This window comes from Lepus europaeus, chromosome 18 (genome assembly GCF_033115175.1).
Source record: "Lepus europaeus isolate LE1 chromosome 18, mLepTim1.pri, whole genome shotgun sequence".
Taxonomy (NCBI): domain Eukaryota; kingdom Metazoa; phylum Chordata; class Mammalia; order Lagomorpha; family Leporidae; genus Lepus; species Lepus europaeus.
The window spans coordinates 53,697,892-53,717,548 of NC_084844.1; the positions used below are offsets into that span (position 1 = coordinate 53,697,892).

The 19,657-nt window shown below is 53.7% G+C and overlaps 1 protein-coding gene across 4 annotated transcripts in view; it reads right to left on the reverse strand.

The window, feature by feature from the left end:
• The window catches only part of GAS7 (growth arrest specific 7), a 238,943-nt gene that overhangs the window by 46,327 nt on the left and 172,959 nt on the right, over positions 1–19,657 (reverse strand). For all 4 annotated transcript variants that reach the window (XM_062216544.1, XM_062216547.1, XM_062216546.1 and 1 more), the window contains exon 3: positions 7,777–7,857. In XM_062216544.1, the coding sequence (XP_062072528.1) occupies positions 7,777–7,857 (81 nt within the window). The remainder of the gene's footprint in view (positions 1–7,776; positions 7,858–19,657) is intronic.

A 19,657-nucleotide genomic window follows, 5' to 3' on the forward strand; every position in this document is an offset into this window, starting at 1 on the left:
GGAGGGTGACCCTGACTTCTTCCCTTCCTCCCAGTGCCCCAAAGGGCAGTCAGCAGGCTGCTCTCTGCCTTGTGCCCCTGGGGCCCCCCGGCTCACAGCCCGACAGGCTCCCAGCAGCCAGGAACTTGGTGATGCAGAGGCATTTTGCCCCTAATCCAATCCCTTGTTCTCACTCCAGTTCTGGTCTGTCAGCTGTTGGCTAATTACCGCTCATGTCAAAACAATTACTGGGAAAGAAAAGCTAATTTCCCATTCAACCGTTCCTCTCCACACAGCGGCTCTCTTCTGATGCCCTGTCTGGCTGCATCTACTCTTCCCAGGCGTATTCACAGCATTTATCAGCGGTGATCTGTGCAGTGCCCACCTCCTCCTCCGTGCAGCCCTCAGCCAGGAGCCATCCCTGAGGGACAGGTCCTGTCCTCCCAATTCCCTAATTGCCCAGGGTCACCACGGGAAGACACAGGAGGCCACAAGTGCGTGCTCCGGGGGAGGCCTCTGCTCTCCAAGAGGAAATAAAACCGGCGAAGGGTCACCCCATAACCTAAAGGGAATATGAGTCAGTTTGGGAATGCAAGCGAAAAACGTGAAACACTTTCAAAATTCAGCGGTTATTAAAAAAAAAAAAAAAAAGGAACAGAAAGCTGTAGCTAGGAACTTGAGTAACTTCAAACATATATAAACAGACACCCACACATCACGTTGCACCTTATGGGCAGCTGAGCAGGCAATCAGTGGGGTCTGCTGGAACAAAAGGAGGAGGAGGAAGAAGCTGGGCTGGGGAGAAGTAGCTAAACTCCAGGAAAAAGAAGGTGCCTAAGAGAAGTTATTAACACAGAACATGCAACAGAGGAGAGCCAGCAACTTCTAATTGTTTTTTAAAGATGTATTTATTTGAAAGACTGATGGAGGGAGGGAGGGAGGGGGAGAGAGAGTGAGAGAGAGAGAATTTCCATCTGCTGGTTCACTCCCCCAAATGGCCACAACAGCCAGGGCTGAGCCAGGAACTTCCTTCCTTTGGGTCTCACATGGGGGTGCAGGGCCCAAACACTTGGGCCATCTTCTGCTGCTTTCTTGGGAATTTTAGCAGGGATCTGGGTTGGAAGCGGAGCAGCCAAGAACTTGAACCTGTGCTCTGATACAGGATGTTGTTGTCGCGGGTAGTGGCTTAACCCACTGTGCCACAACGCTGGCCCCAAGCCAGCAACTTCTACCACCCAGAAGCCACCCTGCCAGGAGCTCTAATCCAAAATTTCCATCCTGTGTGCCCTACGGTCCTGTCCAAGTTCATGTTGCCTGGAGAACCCAAAAGGATCCCAGAACATCAGGATGCCTCCTTCTCCCCAATACCTCCTTTAACTCTGGCCTGCTCCTCTCTGCTCGCTTTGAAATAAACACAGTGGCTTCTTCCTTCCTCGAGCTAAGGTATCTGGGCGCTGGGGAGGGCATTAGGTGCAGTGGTTATGTCCCTGCTTGGAACAGCCACATCTGTATTGGGGTGCCTGGCTCAAGTCCTGGCTCCGGCTTCCTATTGGCGTGCACCCCAGGAAGCAGTGATGGCTCCAGTACCTGGATTTCTGCCAGCCACGTGGGAGACCTGACTTGAGTCCCAGGCTCCTGGCTTTGGCCTGGGCCAGTCCTGGCTGTTACAAGCATTTGGGCTAATGAACCAGTAGATGCGCGATCTTTCCTCTGTCTGTCTCTCTCTCAGCTGGCAAACACAGTGGCCCTAAAGGAACACAAACGCCCCCTTCTACCAGGGGAGTGGGGATTCAGCGTGGGTCATGGGAGCTGTTCTGGACCCTGCCAATTTGGCAGTGAGGGCGGAGCCTGCTTTGCTGCTCCATGGGACAGGGGAGCTGTTCAGGGCTTCCAAGGTCTGGGGAAGAAGCCACCTGTGAAGGGGAGACCAGGGCTCCACAGCCCCTTCCCCAGGGCCCCCACTGTCAGCTTGCACACACCCCAGGCGGGCGCCCCAGGCTCAGGAGCAGGCTCCCTGTCACCTTCGGCCGCTGCAAGGGCCTTGGTCATTCCCCCTTTAATTTAGCTTCCCTGGGGGTTGCTGGAGACTGAAGGAGGACCCCTCTGTGGATACCAGTGCCAAAGCTGGACAAAGCCAGATCCTGAAGCCTCCCCCTCCCCCAACCTCCCACCAGAGCCGCTTCAATAAATAATAAGTTTCTTCTATCCTCAAGAAAAACACAGGGAGTGGGCATTTGGCCTGGGGGTTAGGATGTCGGTTGGGAGCCCTGCATACCATGTTGGAGTACCTGAGTTCAAGTAGGCTCTAACTCTAATTGCAGCTTCCTGCTAATGCACACCCTGCTCCAACTCCTTGCCTTAGCGCAGGCTGTGTGAACACAGGCACCTGCAGCGGTGGCTCAAGTTCTTGCCACCTACATCAGACACCTGGATTGCCCTTCCAGCCCCTGCCTTTGGCCCTGGTCCAGCCTTGGCTATTGGGAGCATTTGGGGAGTGACCCAGTGGATAGAAGCGCCACCCACCCTGCCTTAAATAAATTTAAAAACAAAGAAAAGAAAAACACAAACACAAGTTCAAGCACATCCCAGGCCCAGAGGCTCAGGAAGGAATTCACTCTCCACATACGCACTGTTGGATGCAGTAGCCACAAGCCACAAGCCACAAGCCGCAGGTGGCTGTTTAAATTTAAACAAATCATATTTAAATAAAATCTAAACAGTGCGGTTTTCAGGATTGCACCCTGCAACAGGAAAAGAACAGTACTGGAGAAACTCCTAAAGTCTGAATGAAGTCCCACGTTTAGGAGACTGTACAAATAGACAGTGTTCATTTTGTGGGCTTTTCTCCCCCATCGATGTACTGTGGTTATGTAACAGGGTAAGGGGTGGGGGAGGTGCTGGATCAAGGTGAGCAGTATGGACCTGACAAGCTTTCTGCAAGCTGGGAATTAGCCCCCAAGTAACAGAAGTCATTAAGTTGTAAAAAATTCACTGGGCATGCCGGCCACAGCACAAGGAACGGCCACCACTTGGGACAGTACGGATGCAGTGTTGTGACTGTCACCGGGTTCTGTTGGGTCTCCTGCTCTGTGCTGCCATTCGCTCTACTCAGTGGTCCACCAGGGGGCTCCCAGAACCTCTTTTCTTTCACTCACGTTTTCATCCCTTTTGCCGGTCTCTCCATCATCCTCATCTCCATCGTCTCTATCTCTATCTCCATCATCTCCATCTCTATCTCCATCATCTCCATCTCCATCTCTCTATCTCTCCTAAGCAATACTTCCACACCGCATGTGAAACCAGCCCAGAGAGGATCTGTAATCCTTCCAGGATCTCATGATCTCTCACACCTGGTCCTCAGCCAGGAAGTCTGGCTATGTGAAACTTTACTTTTGATAAAGTGACTGAATGCATACAGCTCGCAACACTGCAGCTATTAAAGGAAGCAGCTCAGGAAAAGTCTCTGGCTCAGGGCTGACCCAAAGGAGCTCCCCACACTCAAAGCAGGGAACCAGGGGCTGGTGTTCTGGAGTAGTGGGTTAAGCCACCACCTGCAACACCAGCATCCCAGATCTAAGCCCAGTTCACGTCCTGGCTGTTCCACTTCTGATCCAGCCAATGAACCTGGGAAAGCAGAAGGAGATGACCCAAGGACTTGGGTCCTTGCCACCCATGTGGGAGACCCAGATGGAGTTTCTGGCTCCTGGCATTAGCCTGGCCCAGCCCCGGCCATTGTGGCCATTAGGGTAGTCGATCAGTAGATGGAAGATCTCTCTCTTTCTCTCCCTATCTGTCTCTCTGTCATTCCTCCTTCCTGCCTTTCAAATAAGTAAAAATCTCCAAAAATAAAAGAGCAGACACAATTGGGGAGGGGGGTGCTTCTACATCCCTCTCTGCAGGCAGCAGCTCTGCAGTGGGAAGCAGGAGCCAGCGCTGCCCCCTGGGTGGCCATCCGGGCCCTTTCCCAAGGCCGTGGGGAGAGAGTACAGGAGTAAGGCAGGGCCTGTGGCTTCTCCACAGAGGGGTGGCTTGGCTGGATGCATCTGTGGTTCCCCGCAATGTGCTTCCTGACCCATTTTCCCATGGGCTTTCGCGGGAGTGACCACAGCAGATGCCTGTGGCCGAGCAGCGTGGCAGAGTTTCCCACGCTGCCCTCCCTGGCCTGCACCCCACCCCCCGTACCTTGCAGGTACCTTGGATACCTGAGCTAAGGAAGGACAGCCCGGGAGCCAACTACAACCTGGCAGCTTCAGTGAGGGGACTCTCAGGGTCACCCCTGCCTGGGCACCACACTCAAGAGTAAAGTCCTAACACCTGTCGCCATCCACTCCCCACCCCTCACCTCACACAGACAGCCTGCTTGTCCTCCATGCTCAGGACACACTGGCCTGCTTTCTGCTCTCACACTTGCTCCTGCCGCAGGGTCTTTGCCCTGGCTGGTCTCTGTCGGCCCACACATCCAGCTTCTCGTGGTCATTCTATCTTGGCCTTAAATGTCACCTCCTTGGGATGCCTCCCCCAACTCCAAGTCATACGGCCCTACTTCCACTCCATGCATTAGCACGGGCTCTGTGCTTGTCTGCCTGGCCAAATCTACCACCAGCACCGAGGCTGCCCCAGACAGGAACCCACGTGTCTGTCTTGCCTTTGGCTCCACCCACAGAAGCAAAAGCAGCCCCTGGACAGGTTTGGAAGGGGAAGGTGTGAACTACCACCATGGTTGCCGCTGCAGAGGCAGGAACAGGTGCAAAGGCTGGGGGGGGGGTGGGGGGTGGGGGGAGCTCCAGCAGGGACAGGGGCTTCCGTCTCTTTCTCTCCCAAGCTCCTGCTTACAAAATGAGAAGAGAGGCTAGGAAAGCAGTCACCAAGGGCTCCCTGCAGAGAGGAACAGCAATGTGGCTCTCGGTCGTTGGTCACCGTGCTCAGCTTCGGAATTGGGAACAAAATGTCCAAGTAACCCGGATCCTCTCTACCCTCAGTGGTGGGTCACCTGCCTTCCAGCCCAGCAGGCAGACCAGGCTCAAGGTCTTCACCCCAGGGGGTTGTGTGTCAATCACCAGGGATGGGCGGGGCCTCGGGGATCTTGCTCCGGTCCTCAGACTATCTTCTCTGAATTTAAAAATATTTATTTAGGGGTTGGCATTGCGGCACAGCAGGTTAAACCACCACTTGTGCTGCCAGTATCTCATACTGGAGCACCAGTTGAAGTCCCAGCTACTTTGCTTCCAGTCCAGCTCCCTGCTAATGTGCCTGGGAAAGCAGCAGAAGATGACCCAAGTGCTTGGGCCCCTGCACCCACGTGGGAGACCTGGAAGAAGCTCCTGGATCCTGGCTCTGGCCTGGCCCAGCCCTGGCTGTTGCAGTCATTTCCATCTGGGGGATGAACCAGTAGACAGAAGATCTCTCTCTCTCTCTCTCTGTATCTCTCTCTTTTTCTATCACTTTGCCTTTCAAATAAATAAATATATAAATAATTTCAACACTGATTTATTTGAAAGGCAGAGAGAGACAAGGGAGAGAAAGAGATCTTCCACCTGCCAGTTCACTCCCCAAATGGCCACAACAGCTAGAGTTGGGCCAGGCCAAAGCCAGGAGCCAGGAATTCAATCTGGGTCTCTCATGTGGGTGGGAAGGGACCACCCACCACTGGAGTTACCATCTGCTGCCTCCCTGGGTCTGTGTAAGCAGGAAGCCGGGTGGGAAGCAGAGGAGAGACTCAAACCCAGGGACTCTGCTATGGGATGTGGGGGTCCCACGTAGTGTCCTAATTGTTCTGCCAAGTGCCTGCCTGCAGGCTCCCCCTGGAGGCCTGGCTGAGAGAAGCCCTGAGCCATTTTTGCCAGCTATAATCTCACAAACCTGTCCTGGAGGAGACAGCAGGCTACCTGAGGAGGTACCAAGAGAACCGGCTTGGAAGAGGCAACCCCAGGGTTCCGAGGGGGCGAGACCTGAGCAGCCACATGCCTGCCGCACCACCACGCCCCAGCCTGCGCCGCCCTCCCATCCCACTCCAGGGATGGCTCCAGCCTGAAGACCCCGTGGGGTTCTCCCTGCGGTGTCAGTGGCCGGGTGGCGGGGCGCCAGCCAGGAATCAGGCCGCACCTCACATCATTCACGCGAGTGAGAAAAAGAGACCCTGCGAACAAGACAAAGCGGCGTGCTCACATCTGCCTGCTGTCACTGGCAGCTTGGAAGGCGGAAGGCGCCGCTTCTGGGGACCTGGCCCCCGGCTCCCAAATCAGCCCCCTAACCACAGCCTCGCTTCACTGCCCGCAAAAATGTCTCCACCACCACAGGGGGCATACGCCACACCTCTGAGTCTTCCACTTGAGCAGTTAACCCGGCAGCAGAGGGAGGCTGGGAATGTCCACATCAGTGGCTTTGAGAACGTAGCAGGTGCAGCCCCATCTCCCTCCTCACATGAGTTCCTTTTTAAATGAAAGCATTGCTGAAGGCGCGCATGTGTGTGTGTGTGCGTGCGTGTGTGTGTGATAGAAATAAAGCATTTTCAGCAACCTAGAAGGATGTTCAACAGGAAACACCAGTCCCTCACATCACCTCCTCCAGTTTCAAGTTCTTCCGCTGGTAACATTTTCCTACCCCCAAATCACGTGCGTGGATGCTTTTATTTCCGAAGGCAACAACGGTGGGAGAACCTGCCCGGCTCACACGGCACCCTGCTGCCTCCACGCTCCCCAGGCCGGGTTCCCCAGTTCTCTCTCGTTAGCTTCCGTTCTCCCTTTCGCTAGCTCTGCCGCTTTAGCAAACCTTTGAGACCTCGGTCTGCTTTTCATTCCACCACCGTTACAGAGGCTCTCACCTCCCCCTGCAGAGGTGCTGGGGACGTCACTGTCACCCGCACCGCAGCTTCTGCCCCTCCTCTCCTGCTGGCCTCCCCACCTCTGCCCAGCTGCACCTGCCACATTCGCAAGCTGTTAATGTTAATGAGGTTCCCAGCAGCCCTCTGCTTAGGCGGTTAACGGCTCGGGTTAACAACGAGCGAAGGCGCTTTATGCCCTCCACGTGCCGGCGGAGACATCCATGAATTCACTCAACAAGGAAGCGAGGATCCGGTTAGGGACCGAGGATTCCACAAGAGGAGGAGAGAAACAAGGTCCTCGCCCTCAGAGAACTTATGGTGTGTCACGGCAGAGTGACAATGGACAGGGACAATAAAACAGCACGTGCCTGAGATCCAGAATGAAGGGTGATGGTGAATAATCAGAGGAAGCTTCTTGGAGGAGGTGACACTTTAGAAATTCTAAGCCACAAGGAGGTAGAAGCTGTTCTCCCTGCTGCTGGGTCCCATAAGTTGTCTACTATGATGTTAGTCTCCCAAGAGGCTTCTGGATAAACTTTCCACCTGTTAACAGGACTGTCCACCTCCACCACCTACTCTTGAATGCCTCTGCCGATGGAGAGCTCACATCCTCACAGACATTGTGTTTCAAAGCTGCCCTGTAACATCTGCCTCCCACCCCTGGATGGCAGCCATGGGGAACAGCACTGTCCCCACCTCCAAGGGAAGGGCTCCAATGCCTCACTGCACCCAGCCCTCTCCCCTCCCCCCACCTGAGCATGTGATTGTGCGAGAGCAAGAGGCCCCCAGAGCTGCTGCTGGCACTGCCAGGGAGATACCAACCTGCTGGGCAGTAGGCACCCGGGACCTCCCAGGCCTGACCCCTCCCCAGTTTTGATCTGCAAGACCCCCAAGCCAGGGGTCGGGCTCTGAGACCAACGGAGTGGGTGTGTGGTCCCCCCCCCACCAGCTGTCGTGGCTGCATGAGTGGACGGTACCTGTCGGAGGCAGGGAGCTCCTGTGTGGGCCAGGGCTGGCTGGAATCCCAGGAACACTGCTGGGACGTTCCCAGGTCGTCTCTGGTCAAAGGAAAAAAGAAACAAAAGCACGTTGAGAATCTCACAAGCGGAGTATCATGGAGCGGCAGGAGGTGGTCAGAGCCAGAACGAAGCAGAGAGCAGCCAGTCGCCTGCCTTGCCCCCTTACGCCAGCCAGAGAGGAACCTGCCTTCTCCTGTCCCACCCTGGTGCCAACAGAGCTCGTTCTTGCTGGGGCCAGAAGCAGGTGCACTCCCAGCCAGGAGCTCCTGAGTGCCCCCGGTGCCCCCCCCTACCCAGAGCTCGCCTTCATTCATTCATTCATTCACCTCCACTTCCGTCCCGAGGCCTCCAGACGCTAGTCCTGGAAGTCCAGTTGTTAACTGGGCACTGGTCCCCAAACGCCACCATCCTCTGAGGCCCCAAAGTACAGAGGAAAGTGCCCTGGCCCTGGGTTTGAGAGACACCCAGCGTGTCTTCCATGGTCCATCTCCACTCTGCTGTTCCAGGTCTCATTAGAACAACACCCACGCCTGCCCGGCCCCGCCCTCCTCTTCCGATACCCAGCTACGCGGTCCAACTAGAAACAAAACTAAGATTGCCACTGCACCGTAGCGTCCCCAACACTACTTCATCCGGTTCACTAATGCAAGCACAGCCTTCGTATAACATTATCTAGTGATAAAAATGATATTTTCCGGGGCCGGCGTTTGGGCCTTGCAAATAAGACACTGCTTAGGAGGCCCACATCCAATATCTCAGATCCTGCCATTCGGACCTTGGCTTTGGCTCCTGCCTCCAGCTCCCTGCCCACGCACACCCTGAGAGGCAGCAGTGACAGCTCAAGTTGTTGGGTCCCTGCCACCCACATGGGAGACCTGGACTGCATTCCTGGCTCCTGACTTCGGCCTGGCCCAGCCCTTTTCTTGGAAGCTTCTCTACCACTCTGCCTGCAGGATCAGCCCCGACTGGAGCCTGCTGGCTCCCCTACCCCATTTTCTTCCCATCCACAAAATCCGCTCAGACTCCCCTCTCCAGCCGTCTCCTCCTAGCTCCCCAGCTCCTGGACAGCCAGAGCCAGAACCCGCGTGGCTTCACCAGCCCCTCCACCCACAGCTCATTGGTCCCCCCTCCTCCGCTCCATCTTGCTGGGTCCTCATCCCCCTGTGGCCTCTCTGAACCTGGAATCAGTCTGCACACAGCTAGGCCGGCTCCTGCCGCATACAGGTCACTCTCCTAGGAAATCCACCGCAACACCACCCACGGGTTTCGAGGTCCACACCCTGTGGGTGCTCCCAGCAGTGCTCTGGGGCCAGGCCCTGTCTGCACGCCCGGTCTGACTGCTCCAGGCCCAGTGAACGCAGCTCACTGACCACTGTATGTGCCTTTGCCAACCGTTCACCCCCTCACCCTCCCTGGATATCACAGCCTTATGCATTCATCACACCTCAACTAACACACCTCTTCCACCATGCAGCCTCCCAGGCTTGCTTCTCTTCATTGCAGTCAGTTCCCTGCCCCGGCCATACTCTCAAGAGTGGGCACATAGCTGAGTCCCTCTCAGGGTACTGCCCTCCACCAAAGCTATGCCTGGGGTCTCTACCACTTCCACTGCCCCATCAATGCGGGTCAAAGGTCCACCAGCCCCTGGCCTCAAATCTAAAGATTCTCAAAGCCCCTCCTCCCCCTCCCCTGACTCAGAGCTCCCCATGGGTGGCAGAGACTTCTGCGGTGACCGCACTGCAAAGTGGCTTCCCTCCTCCCCCCAGCAGCACCCTCCCAGCAGTACCTCCTGTGTCAAATTGACCTAAGAACCTGACCTATGATACCCTGGACACACAGGTTCCACCCAGCCCCCTCCCTGGAAGCCAGCACTTTGTCCACTGCCCACACAGTACAGAGCCACACCCTGATGTCCACCCGTAATGTGCATGGACAGATGGGACACCAGAGGGGTGGGAGAGAGGGGGTCCCACCTCAGGGGCTCCTCAGCTCTCCAGGGATAGCCAGACCCTCTGTCCAACCTAACAGCAGGGGAGGTCCCCGGAGACCTGTCCCCCGTCTTCACAGCCTCACTCATTGCTCTCATTTCAAAAGCAAGATGATTGGGAATGGGTGTTTGGCCTCAGCGGTTATGAGGCCTGCGTCTCGTATCCGAGCGCCTGGGTTACTGTTCCAGTTTCCTGCTAATGCAGACCTGGGAGGCTGCAGGTGGTAGCTTCAGTAATTGGGTTCCTCTTATAATCCATGTGGGAGAGCTGATGGAGTTCTCAGCTCCTGGCTGTTGAGGGCATTTGGGGAGTCTAACAGATGGGAAATGTGTATGTGTATGTGTATGTGTGTGTGTGCGTGCGTGTGTGAGTGCCTCTCAAATAAATAAAATAATATGCAAAAAAGGAAGATGCACCAGCTATATGTGGACCCTGCATTTTATCTTCTGCCTGTGGCAGACGGTCCCAGTTTGAGCCCTGACTCCTCCTCCCAGCCTCTCGCCCATTCAGCATCACCGGAGCTGCACCTGCAGGTCACCGCCAAGGACCAGCGATGCCGAGGTACAGGCTAACGGCAGCATCCACACCACCTGGTAGACAAACGAAGGCTCCCTGCTCCTGCCTGCCCCGGCTCTCCAGGGAACAGAGCGACAAGCAGGGAGCCAGGACTCAGGGGCTGCTGTGAGAGGCCCTGAAATCATAGTCAGGACCCTGTTTCCCACGCTGGCTCCTGGAGGAAGGCCCCTTTCTTGGCACTTACCGCCCTGTTACTGCCTGGCTCTCCCAGAAGCCAGAGGCCCCTTAAGTCCCACCTTTTACTCCAGATGGGCTCCATCTAAAGGGTTCAGCCTGGTCCATCTGTAGCCTTGGCCAGATCTGCCCAACCCCCCACACGCAGAGATGACTGAGAGCTTAAACAGACTCTGGACAGAGCCACAGGGGCCCTGGCACAGCGGCAGGACCAGCCACCCCAGATGACCGTGCCACCCCACGGAGGGAGCTGCCTTGTAAAAGACTCTCCAAGCCTCTGAGAGCATGCTGGGCCCCTGCACCAGTGCAAAGCAAGGCTGAAGCAGCAGCCCGGGGCCCTTTGGCACTCTCCGCACATCGGTCCCAGGTGATCGGCCAGACTCCTACTAGCACAGCCGCAGCCAGGCAGACCCCAGATCCCCTGGGAGGCACAGTGAGGTCAGAGGGGAAGCAGTGAGCTGTGCCCAGGTTGCCTCTTCCCACCCAACACGTCTTCCCAGCAGCAAGGGACCTCCATTCGGACCTCTTCTGCTGAAACCAGAGAAGCCAAACACACACACACACACACATGTGATTGGACCAACTGTGGGCGAAACAGTACCCCCAGGGGCCAGAGGCAGGTTACAGCAGCTGCCCCACGTGGAAGACAACAGACAGCGCAGTTGAAAGCTTGCAGCTGTAGCCCTGGGCTTCTATGCATACGTGCCCTCTCTTTAATAAGTGAGCATTTTAAAACCTTTGAGCTAGGTAACTTACTCAACAGTCACTTGGAGACTTTGTGCCCTCCTTGTGAAGGCTGATTTTTGCCTGCATCAGGGGGTCTGGTCTTCAGTAGGGAAGCCCTGGACCTAGGCCACTGTCCTTGCGGATTTGTCTACAGTCTGTCTACGTAAATCTCTGGTCAGCTACTGGCCTCCTACTTGGGCTGTGCCCTGTTCTTGGCGGTGTGCTTGCTCTCTGCTGCCCCCAGTGGCCATCAGGTGAAATAACCATAGGGAAGATCTGGCTGTGGGGTCTTCAGGGTCCCTGCCCCTTTGCCTGTGCTCATATACCCCCTTCTGTGCTCCTGGCTCTCTCTTTCTTTCCCTCTTGTTCAGAAGTGGCCTCAACCATGGTCTTTCTTCACGAGGAGGGGCTGTGTGGGCTGAGATCAGTCTCCCTTTCTCCAGTCCTTGTCCCTCCTTACCTGGAAGCCACCCTGACCTCTCAGGCCATGCCAATACCCCCATTGTGGAGGTGAGTCCCAGGGGACTCACAGGTGCCCCAGCCTGGCGCACGTACCCAGCTAGCAGCAGACACAGAACCTGCAATGGGCATGCTCAGAATGCAACTGCAGCACCTGTGGAGGCCGGGCTGGGCCTCCCTCCTCTCCCCACTGGGACTCAGCCTGCAGCAGGTCCCAGAAACTTCTGTCCTCTCCCATGTACCTGGGTTTCCTTGGTTCCTGGTTTTTCAATGCCTTCTGGTTAGGAGTATCTGGCTACAGGGCATTCCCAATCCTTTCTTTAAATGACATTTTATAATTACTGTGTGTCAACTGAAAATTTATTTTAAAGACATTAAATAAGGGGTTAGTATTGTGGTGCTGCAGGTTAAGCCACCAGATGTGACTCTGCATGCCGTATGAGCACTGGTTCGAATCTCAGCTGCTCGACTTCTGATCTAGCTCCCAGCTAACGTGCCTGGGAGAGCAGGAGAAGGTGGCCCAAGAGCTTGGACCCCTGCACCCATGTGGGAGGTCCGCAAGAAGCTCCTGGCTCCTGGCTTTGGCTTGACCCAGTTCTGGCCATTGTGGGCATTTGAAGAGTAAACCAGTGGATAGATGATCTCTCTCTCTCTCTCTCTCTCTCTCTCTCTCTCTCTCTCTGTAACTCGGCCTCTCAAACAAATAATTTTATAAAGAAATTAATTAAAATTTAAATTCCAACCACACAATCTTTGAGCAGGGCAAAAAATTACTACCTGAGGTTAGTATGCTTGCATCCTATATCAGAGTGCCTGGTTTCAGCCCTGAGTCTCAGCTACTCCACTTCCAATGCACACCCAGACAGGAAGCTGGTGATGGATCAAGTACTTAGGTCCCTGCTACTGACGTGGGAGACCTGGACTGAGTTCCTGGCTCCTGGCTTCGCTGTGGACAGCCCCAGCTGCTGCAGGCATCTGGTGAGGGAGGGTGGTGAACCGGCTGATGGGAGATCTATCTGTGTCTCTCTTGTCTCTCTTTCTCTCTGCCTTTTGGATAAATTTTTAAAAAGTTAAGTTTGTAGGAAAACGGATGGAAAAGGTGTTACTTTTATGTCACTGCACACTTTCTCTCATGCACACTTTGCAGGGACGTTCTGAAGTGCTCTTGTAGAATCCCTAGCACTGACAAGGAGATGATGGGTCTGGATTTGGGTTGAGGGGCAGTAAGAACGGACTACAGTCTGAGAAGAAAACGTGTCTAGTGCATGATCCCAAAAGCGCTGGCAGCTGACAGCAGGTTCACTGTGACTCCCACCTTCGGCGGAGACAGCTGTAGGCAGGTGTCAGGAGGCGAACTTTACCAAACCCACAGCCTGGACCTTCAGGATTCAGAACCTAAGCATGGGCCCCCGGCAAAGCTCTGCTCTCACTTCCCAAACTTAACACTTACAGAGCCACTGGCACAGCCCGTTAGAGACACAGATCCTCAGACTTTTCGCCAGAGATCCAGGCTCCTCAGACGCTGGGTGGAATCCAGAATCATCATTTTTCTAAAGAGTTGTTTATTATTTGAAAGGCAGAGTTACAGGAGCGGGGGAGAAATCTTTCATCTGCTGATTCATTTCCTAAATGGTCACAATGGCCAGGGCTGGACCAGGTTGTATCCAGGAGCCTGGAACCTCCATCTGTGTCTTCCACATAGGTGGTAGGGTGTCCATGTACTTGGCATCACCTGCTGCCCTCCCAGACACATTAGCAAGGAGCTGGATTGGAAACAGAGCAGCTGGGACTTGAGCCAGTGCTCTGATATGGGCTTAACCTGCTGTGCACAACGTCGGCCTCATCATGTTTTCTTAAGCAATCTCCATGACAAACCAGAGATGGGGAAAACGGGTACAGTGCCTGGCAAAACTGTGACAGACAAAAACCCAGACAAAAACCCAGAGGGTCAGATTTGGGTTTAGGTAAGGTGGAGGCTGTCAATTTAAGGAGTGCCCGAGATGCTCATTATCTCTACCCCTGTGGCTGGAGAGCCACGGCTTGACACGTGGCTGTCCTGTACTTCAGTGCCTCATGACACCTGCTTCATTTCTAGATTGCTACAAACCTCAACATGCCTGTCCTTGGAGTCTACCCAGACTGCTCCTCGGCTTTCCAGCAAAGATCAAGCGTGAGTCTATCCAGAGTCAGAAAAAGAAGAGGAGGGAAAGGCCGCAGGGGGAAGGCTCCAGGGAGTGGACGCAGGGCCCAGCAGGGGGAGCTTCCAGAAGCGTCTCCCTGATGTCCCATGGGGGAGGGGGGCGCCAGGTCCTGAGTGAGAGGGTGAGGCCAAGAGTTTCAATCAGTTGTGCTCCTGGGTACTCGGTGTGGACCGAGCTGCCGCAGAGGAGACCACAGCCAGTGAGATATTCTTATCCAGGGATTTGACAGTCCAGCCTGTGTCCTTGTCACCGACCTGTAGACTTTCTGTGCCCTGGGGAGGAGCAGTTTCCTTGCTCTTGGGGAGCTGACAACCCCTCCAGATGCATAGTCTCCCTTGGCTACAGGCCTGCTCTCCCATCCACCCCTCCCAGCAGCTGTTTCTCTGGGGGCACTGGGAACTGCAGGCACTCGGGTGTGTGTGTGTGTGTGTGTGTGCGCGTGTGTGTTTAATATTTACTTATTTATTATCTGAAAGGCAGAGTGACGGACAGAAGGAAACACAGAGAGATCTTCCATTGTTGCTTCACTCCCTCAATGGCTGCAACAGCTAGGGCAGGGCCAGCCCGAAGCCAGGAGCCACACGGGTCTCCCACGTGAGTAGCAGGGACTTGGGCCAGCAGCAGCAGCTTTCCCAGGCATGCTAGCAGGGAGCTGGACGGTAAGCGGAGCAGCCGGGACTTGAGCTGCCACTCTGATATGGGATGCTGGTGTTGCACGCGGTGGTTTAACCCACTGGGCTACCAGTCGTAGCTCCCCTCAGTAAATACAGCATTTCATGGATGAAGGAAGACTCGGAGCAAAGTGAGTACTACAATGAAGTCTAGACATGTGACAACTGGCTGGTTAAGAAACCACATGCACCTGCATGAGTGGCAGATCAAAAGAAATCTAGGAGGACAGGGAGACTGAGCAGGGGCCTGGGAAAACACAGCCCTACTTCCCTTCACATCCCATGAATTACAAAGCAGGATGCAGCACAGTTTTTAAAAATGCAAAGAACAAGCCGGCGCCGCGGCTCAATAGGCTAATCCTCCGCCTTGTGGTGCCAGCACACCAGGTTCTAGTCCTGGTCGGGGTGCCGGATTCTGTCCCGGTTGCCCTCTTCCAGGCCAGCTCTCTGCTGTGGCCCGGGAAGGCAGTGGAGGATGGCCCAAGTGCTTGGGCCCTGCACCCCATGGGAGACCAGGAGAAGCACCTGGCTCCTGCCTTCGGATCAGCGCGGTGCACCGGCTGCAGCGCACCAGCCGCAGCAGCCATTGGAGGGTGAACCAACGGCAAAGGAAGACCTTTCTCTCTGTCTCTCTCTCACTGTCCACTCTGCCTGTCAAAAAAAAAAAAAAAAAAAAAAAAAAAAGCAAAGAACATACACAGGCAGTTTACCAGAAAACAACGACAACTGGTTGACCGACACGTTCTCCCCCAAGGCTGGAGAAACATGAGCCAAGACCACAAGACATGATTTGTTCACTCATGAGATGAGTAAGATCTTTCCAAAGGGATAGCCCCTGTGTAGGGTGGGCCTGGGGAAACAGGCACCAATGCCTCTCTGGGTGAAACACTTTGGAAGTCGCTATCAGAATCCCAAATACACACAGCCTGTAAGCCAACAGTAGTCCTAGGGGTGCAGGGATGCAAGCATAAGAGAATCTAGGGGATTTCTGGGGAGGCAGAAAGCTGAGGGTCCATCCCCATGGGACAGATTACACTCCATGGTGTTCTGCACAGCCATACAGCAAACGAGCTACGGATGTGAGTGCTAAGTGTGCAAAAGTTCCCACTTTCATAAAAGGGCACGAGTAACATGTGTGTGCTTGTACAGGCAGGGGAAACTGCTCAAATGATATTCCAGAGACATGTGCTACAGTTCCATTCATAGAAAGGAAAGCAAAGCAAGAAGATGAAGTATTGACTGTACACCATGCTCAGATCTTCTAACCAAGGACAACCGTCTCTCCCTATCCTAGATTCTGCTTTCCACGATGTCAGTCAGCCGTGGCTAGCATGGAACATTCTAGAAATATACAATCCACACGTTTTAAGTTGTGTGTAGCAGGATGACATCTTACCCCATCCTGCTGTGTCCCACCTGGCAAATGAATCATACCTGGGCCTGGCGTATCCGCGCTGTATACGCTGCTAGCCTGTTGGTGAACCCATAGCTGTCTCGGCTGTCAGACCACCTGTCACATGATCACAATGCTTGTGTGCAGCCAACCCTTCTATATGACTTCATGGTCCCAAGATGTGAGAGGAGTGATGCCACAGAGAAGCTGCAGAGTGCTTCTGCTAGGTGCAGACGGTGACAGTAAGATATTTTGAGTCAGAGAAGAGAATACATCCATGTCATTCTGATTGCAGTAGATTGTTACTATTAGTTTGTTTTTTGTTTGTTTGTTTGTTTTTTGGACAGGCAGAGTTAGACAGTGAGAGAGAGAGAAAGGTTTTCCTTCTGTTGGTTCACTCCCCAAATGGCCATCATGGCCGGCATGCTGCGCAACCAGGAGCCAGGTGCTTCCTCCTGGTCTCCCATGCGGGTGCAGGGCCCAAGCACTTGGGCCATCCTCCACTGCACTCCCGGGCCACAGCAGAGAGCTGGACTGGGAGAGGAGCAACCAGAACAGAACCAGTGCCCCAACTGGGACTAGAACCCGAGTGCCAGCGCTGTAGGCGGAGGATTAGCTTAGTGAGCCATGGCACCGGCCACTGTTAGTTATTGTTGTTAATCTCTTACTGAGCCTAATCTAGAAATGGAACTTTATCATGGGTAAGTATATATAGGGAAAAAACAACCCAGTGTATACTCAGAGTTCAGTAACATCTGTGGCATCAGGCACACACTTTGGACACATCCCTGGGGATGGGGAGATCTATTGTACATAAGAAGTTTCCAGATGGAAAGACAGAGACAAGGGGTGGGCGTTGTGGCACAGCAGTGGGTTAAGCTGCCACTCGGGACACCTACATCCTGTATTAGAAGGCCTGGTTTGAGTCCTGGCTACTCTGAGCTTCTGATCTAGTTTTCTGCTACTGCTTCTGGGAGGCAGCTGGTGATGGCCCAAGTACTTGGGTCCCTGCCACTCACGTGGGAGACCTGGATGGAGCTCCAGGCTCCTGGCTTCAACTTGGCCCTAGCCCTGGTTGTTGTGGGCATTTTGGTAGTGAATCAGCAGACTGAAGATTTCTCCTTTCTCTTTGTCACTCTGGCTTTCAAATAAATAAATAAACCCTTTAAAGACACACAGAGAGAATTGTGCAGTATTGATACAGGAATAAAGAGAAGGACCAACAGAATAAGATGGACAAGAAACAGACTGAAGCAACCATTACTCAGCTTTTCAGTACTAAAATGAAATACCTGAGGCATCCAATTCATAAAGGAAAAAGGATTGCTTATCACACTGCATTGGAACTTCAAAGTCCAAACGGCATGATGCAGGCTTGCGCTCTGGATGGCAAAGCATACACAGAGGAAGTGGGAAGCAGAGAGGGAGAGGGAGAGAGAGAGGGAGAGAGGGAGAGAGAGAGGGAGAGAGAGAGGGAGAGAGAGAGGGAGAGAGAGAGGGAGAGAGAGAGGGAGAGAGAGAGGGAGAGAGAGACCATCTCAGGCTTATGTAAAGCCCTCCTCGAAAGAACTGTCTTCTGAGGGCAAGCTCCCCACATGCTAAGGACCTCTCACTAGGTCCACCCTCTTAGTAGCACTGATGTAAGACTGTGAAGTTGAAACGTGGGCCTGAGTTCAGACCCCGGACCTTTGCAAACCACAGCACCATGGGTGAGGTGTGTCTGGGGCAAGCATGAAAGGCAAAATCAGTCAACAAATGCTGTTGGAATGACAGGCAAAGTATTTGGAAAACATAAAAGTAGGACCATTTTTCACATATTTTCTGAAATTAACCCCTATCTGGGTTAACAGTTGCAAGGGGGAGAAACAGTCTGGAAGAGTGATAGAGAAAAATACGACTATCCTTTAAAAGTGTGGTTCCCAAAGGGTAGGAAAGGCAAAAGCTAAAGATCAACTCATTTGTCGGTAAAAATCGCCATCAGAGCTCTCAGACATCATTTCGAAAGAATCAACAACTCTTCCACATGTGATCAAGACTCTCCTTTAAGAATGGTCCAGGGGCTGGCGCTGTGGCGCAGGGGGTTAACGCCCTGGCCAGCAGTGCCGGCATCCCATATGGGCACCGGTTCTAGTCCTGGATGCTCCTCTTTCGATCTAGCTCTCTGCTATGGCTTGGGATAGCAGTGGAAGATGGCCCAAGTCCTTGGGCTGCTGCACCACATGGGCAACCCAGAGGAGGCTCCTGGCCCCTGGCTTCAGATCAGTGCAGCTCCAGCCTTTGTGGCCATCTGGGGAGTGAACGAGCGGATAGAAGACCTTTCTCTGTCTCTACCTCTGTAACTCTGTCTTTCAAATAAATAAATCTTAAAAAAAAAAAAAAAAAAAAAAAGAAAGGTCCAAACTGCAAGGTTCCTCAAAAACCATGGGTGTGATGCCTGACTGCTGGATCAGGACCCGCTGAGATGTCTACAGAGCAGGACCTGGGGGTCACCTCCCACCCAGGCAAGTCTGCAGAGAGAAAGAGGCCAATCCAGAGAAAGAAGGGGACAGGGGACATCACAGCTCCCAGACAGGACAAGCACCTCTGCACCTGACTGCCCAGCCCCTCTCCTGGGCTTCTGTCACGTGTCCTCAGAGCACCCTAATAAATGCCCTCACGAAAAGCCAGTGTGAGTGACGTTCTGTTCCTATGACAAGACGGTCCCCACCCAAGGACATCCAGCAAACCACACTGCCCTGTACATGGCCGTCCCTGGCCCGGTGTGCATCACATTGGCATCTGGAATGTTCCTCTCTGGGGCTGCCTCGTGGCTTCCTCACAAGCCCCAAGTAGGACTTCCCAGGAGAGCGCTGTACTGTTCTGGATAGTGGTATTTTGCATTCCTACATCACCATGTTTGTAGTTTTCTGAGAAACTTGGCATTTATTAACTTCAATCACCCAGCATTGCTAATCCATATATAGAAGTCTTTCCAGTAAAAGGTGTGACTTTACATTTATAAATAAGGCTCAAGAATCACTGAGAGTGTTGCTTTTCACAGGACTGGGGAAATTGTCAGAAAGAGCTAAAATTATTTTTGGGGGAACAGAAATAAGCAATAATCTCTCTGAGGCGCAGCCATAAAGATCCCTGTGCACCTGCTGGATTCCCGAGGAGGCCACTCAGCCATCAGGACACAAAGGCACCCCCGTGGCTCTTTTGGGCACATAGGAGAAGCCCTTATCGCAGATCAACGCTGCAAAAACGTGTATAGAAATCCTGGGTCAAAAAAGCTATTCTCAAACATCAAGAAAGGGCATTCAGCCTAAAGAAGGCCACTCAAAACGGGGAAGAAAGAGGTAGCATGTTAGAATGGAATGAAATAAGAGGTCCCTGGGAAATTGCACGAACAGGTTGAAAAATCTCTCTGCAAAGGGACTGAAAGCCTCATCCATTCAGCCACGTGCTAGGATGCTAGGAACAAGGGAAGCCTTCCAGGTGTGCTTACTGTAGCACTTCTCAAACTTCAGAGCAGCTCAAAATTACCTGGAGGGCTGGTTAAACCACAGGTCATAAGGCCAGACTCTCACATCCTGGTTCAGTAGGTTTGGGGTAGGCCTGAGAAAATGGATCTTGTAGGCTGAGACCTGGCACAACCACCAGGTACCCAGG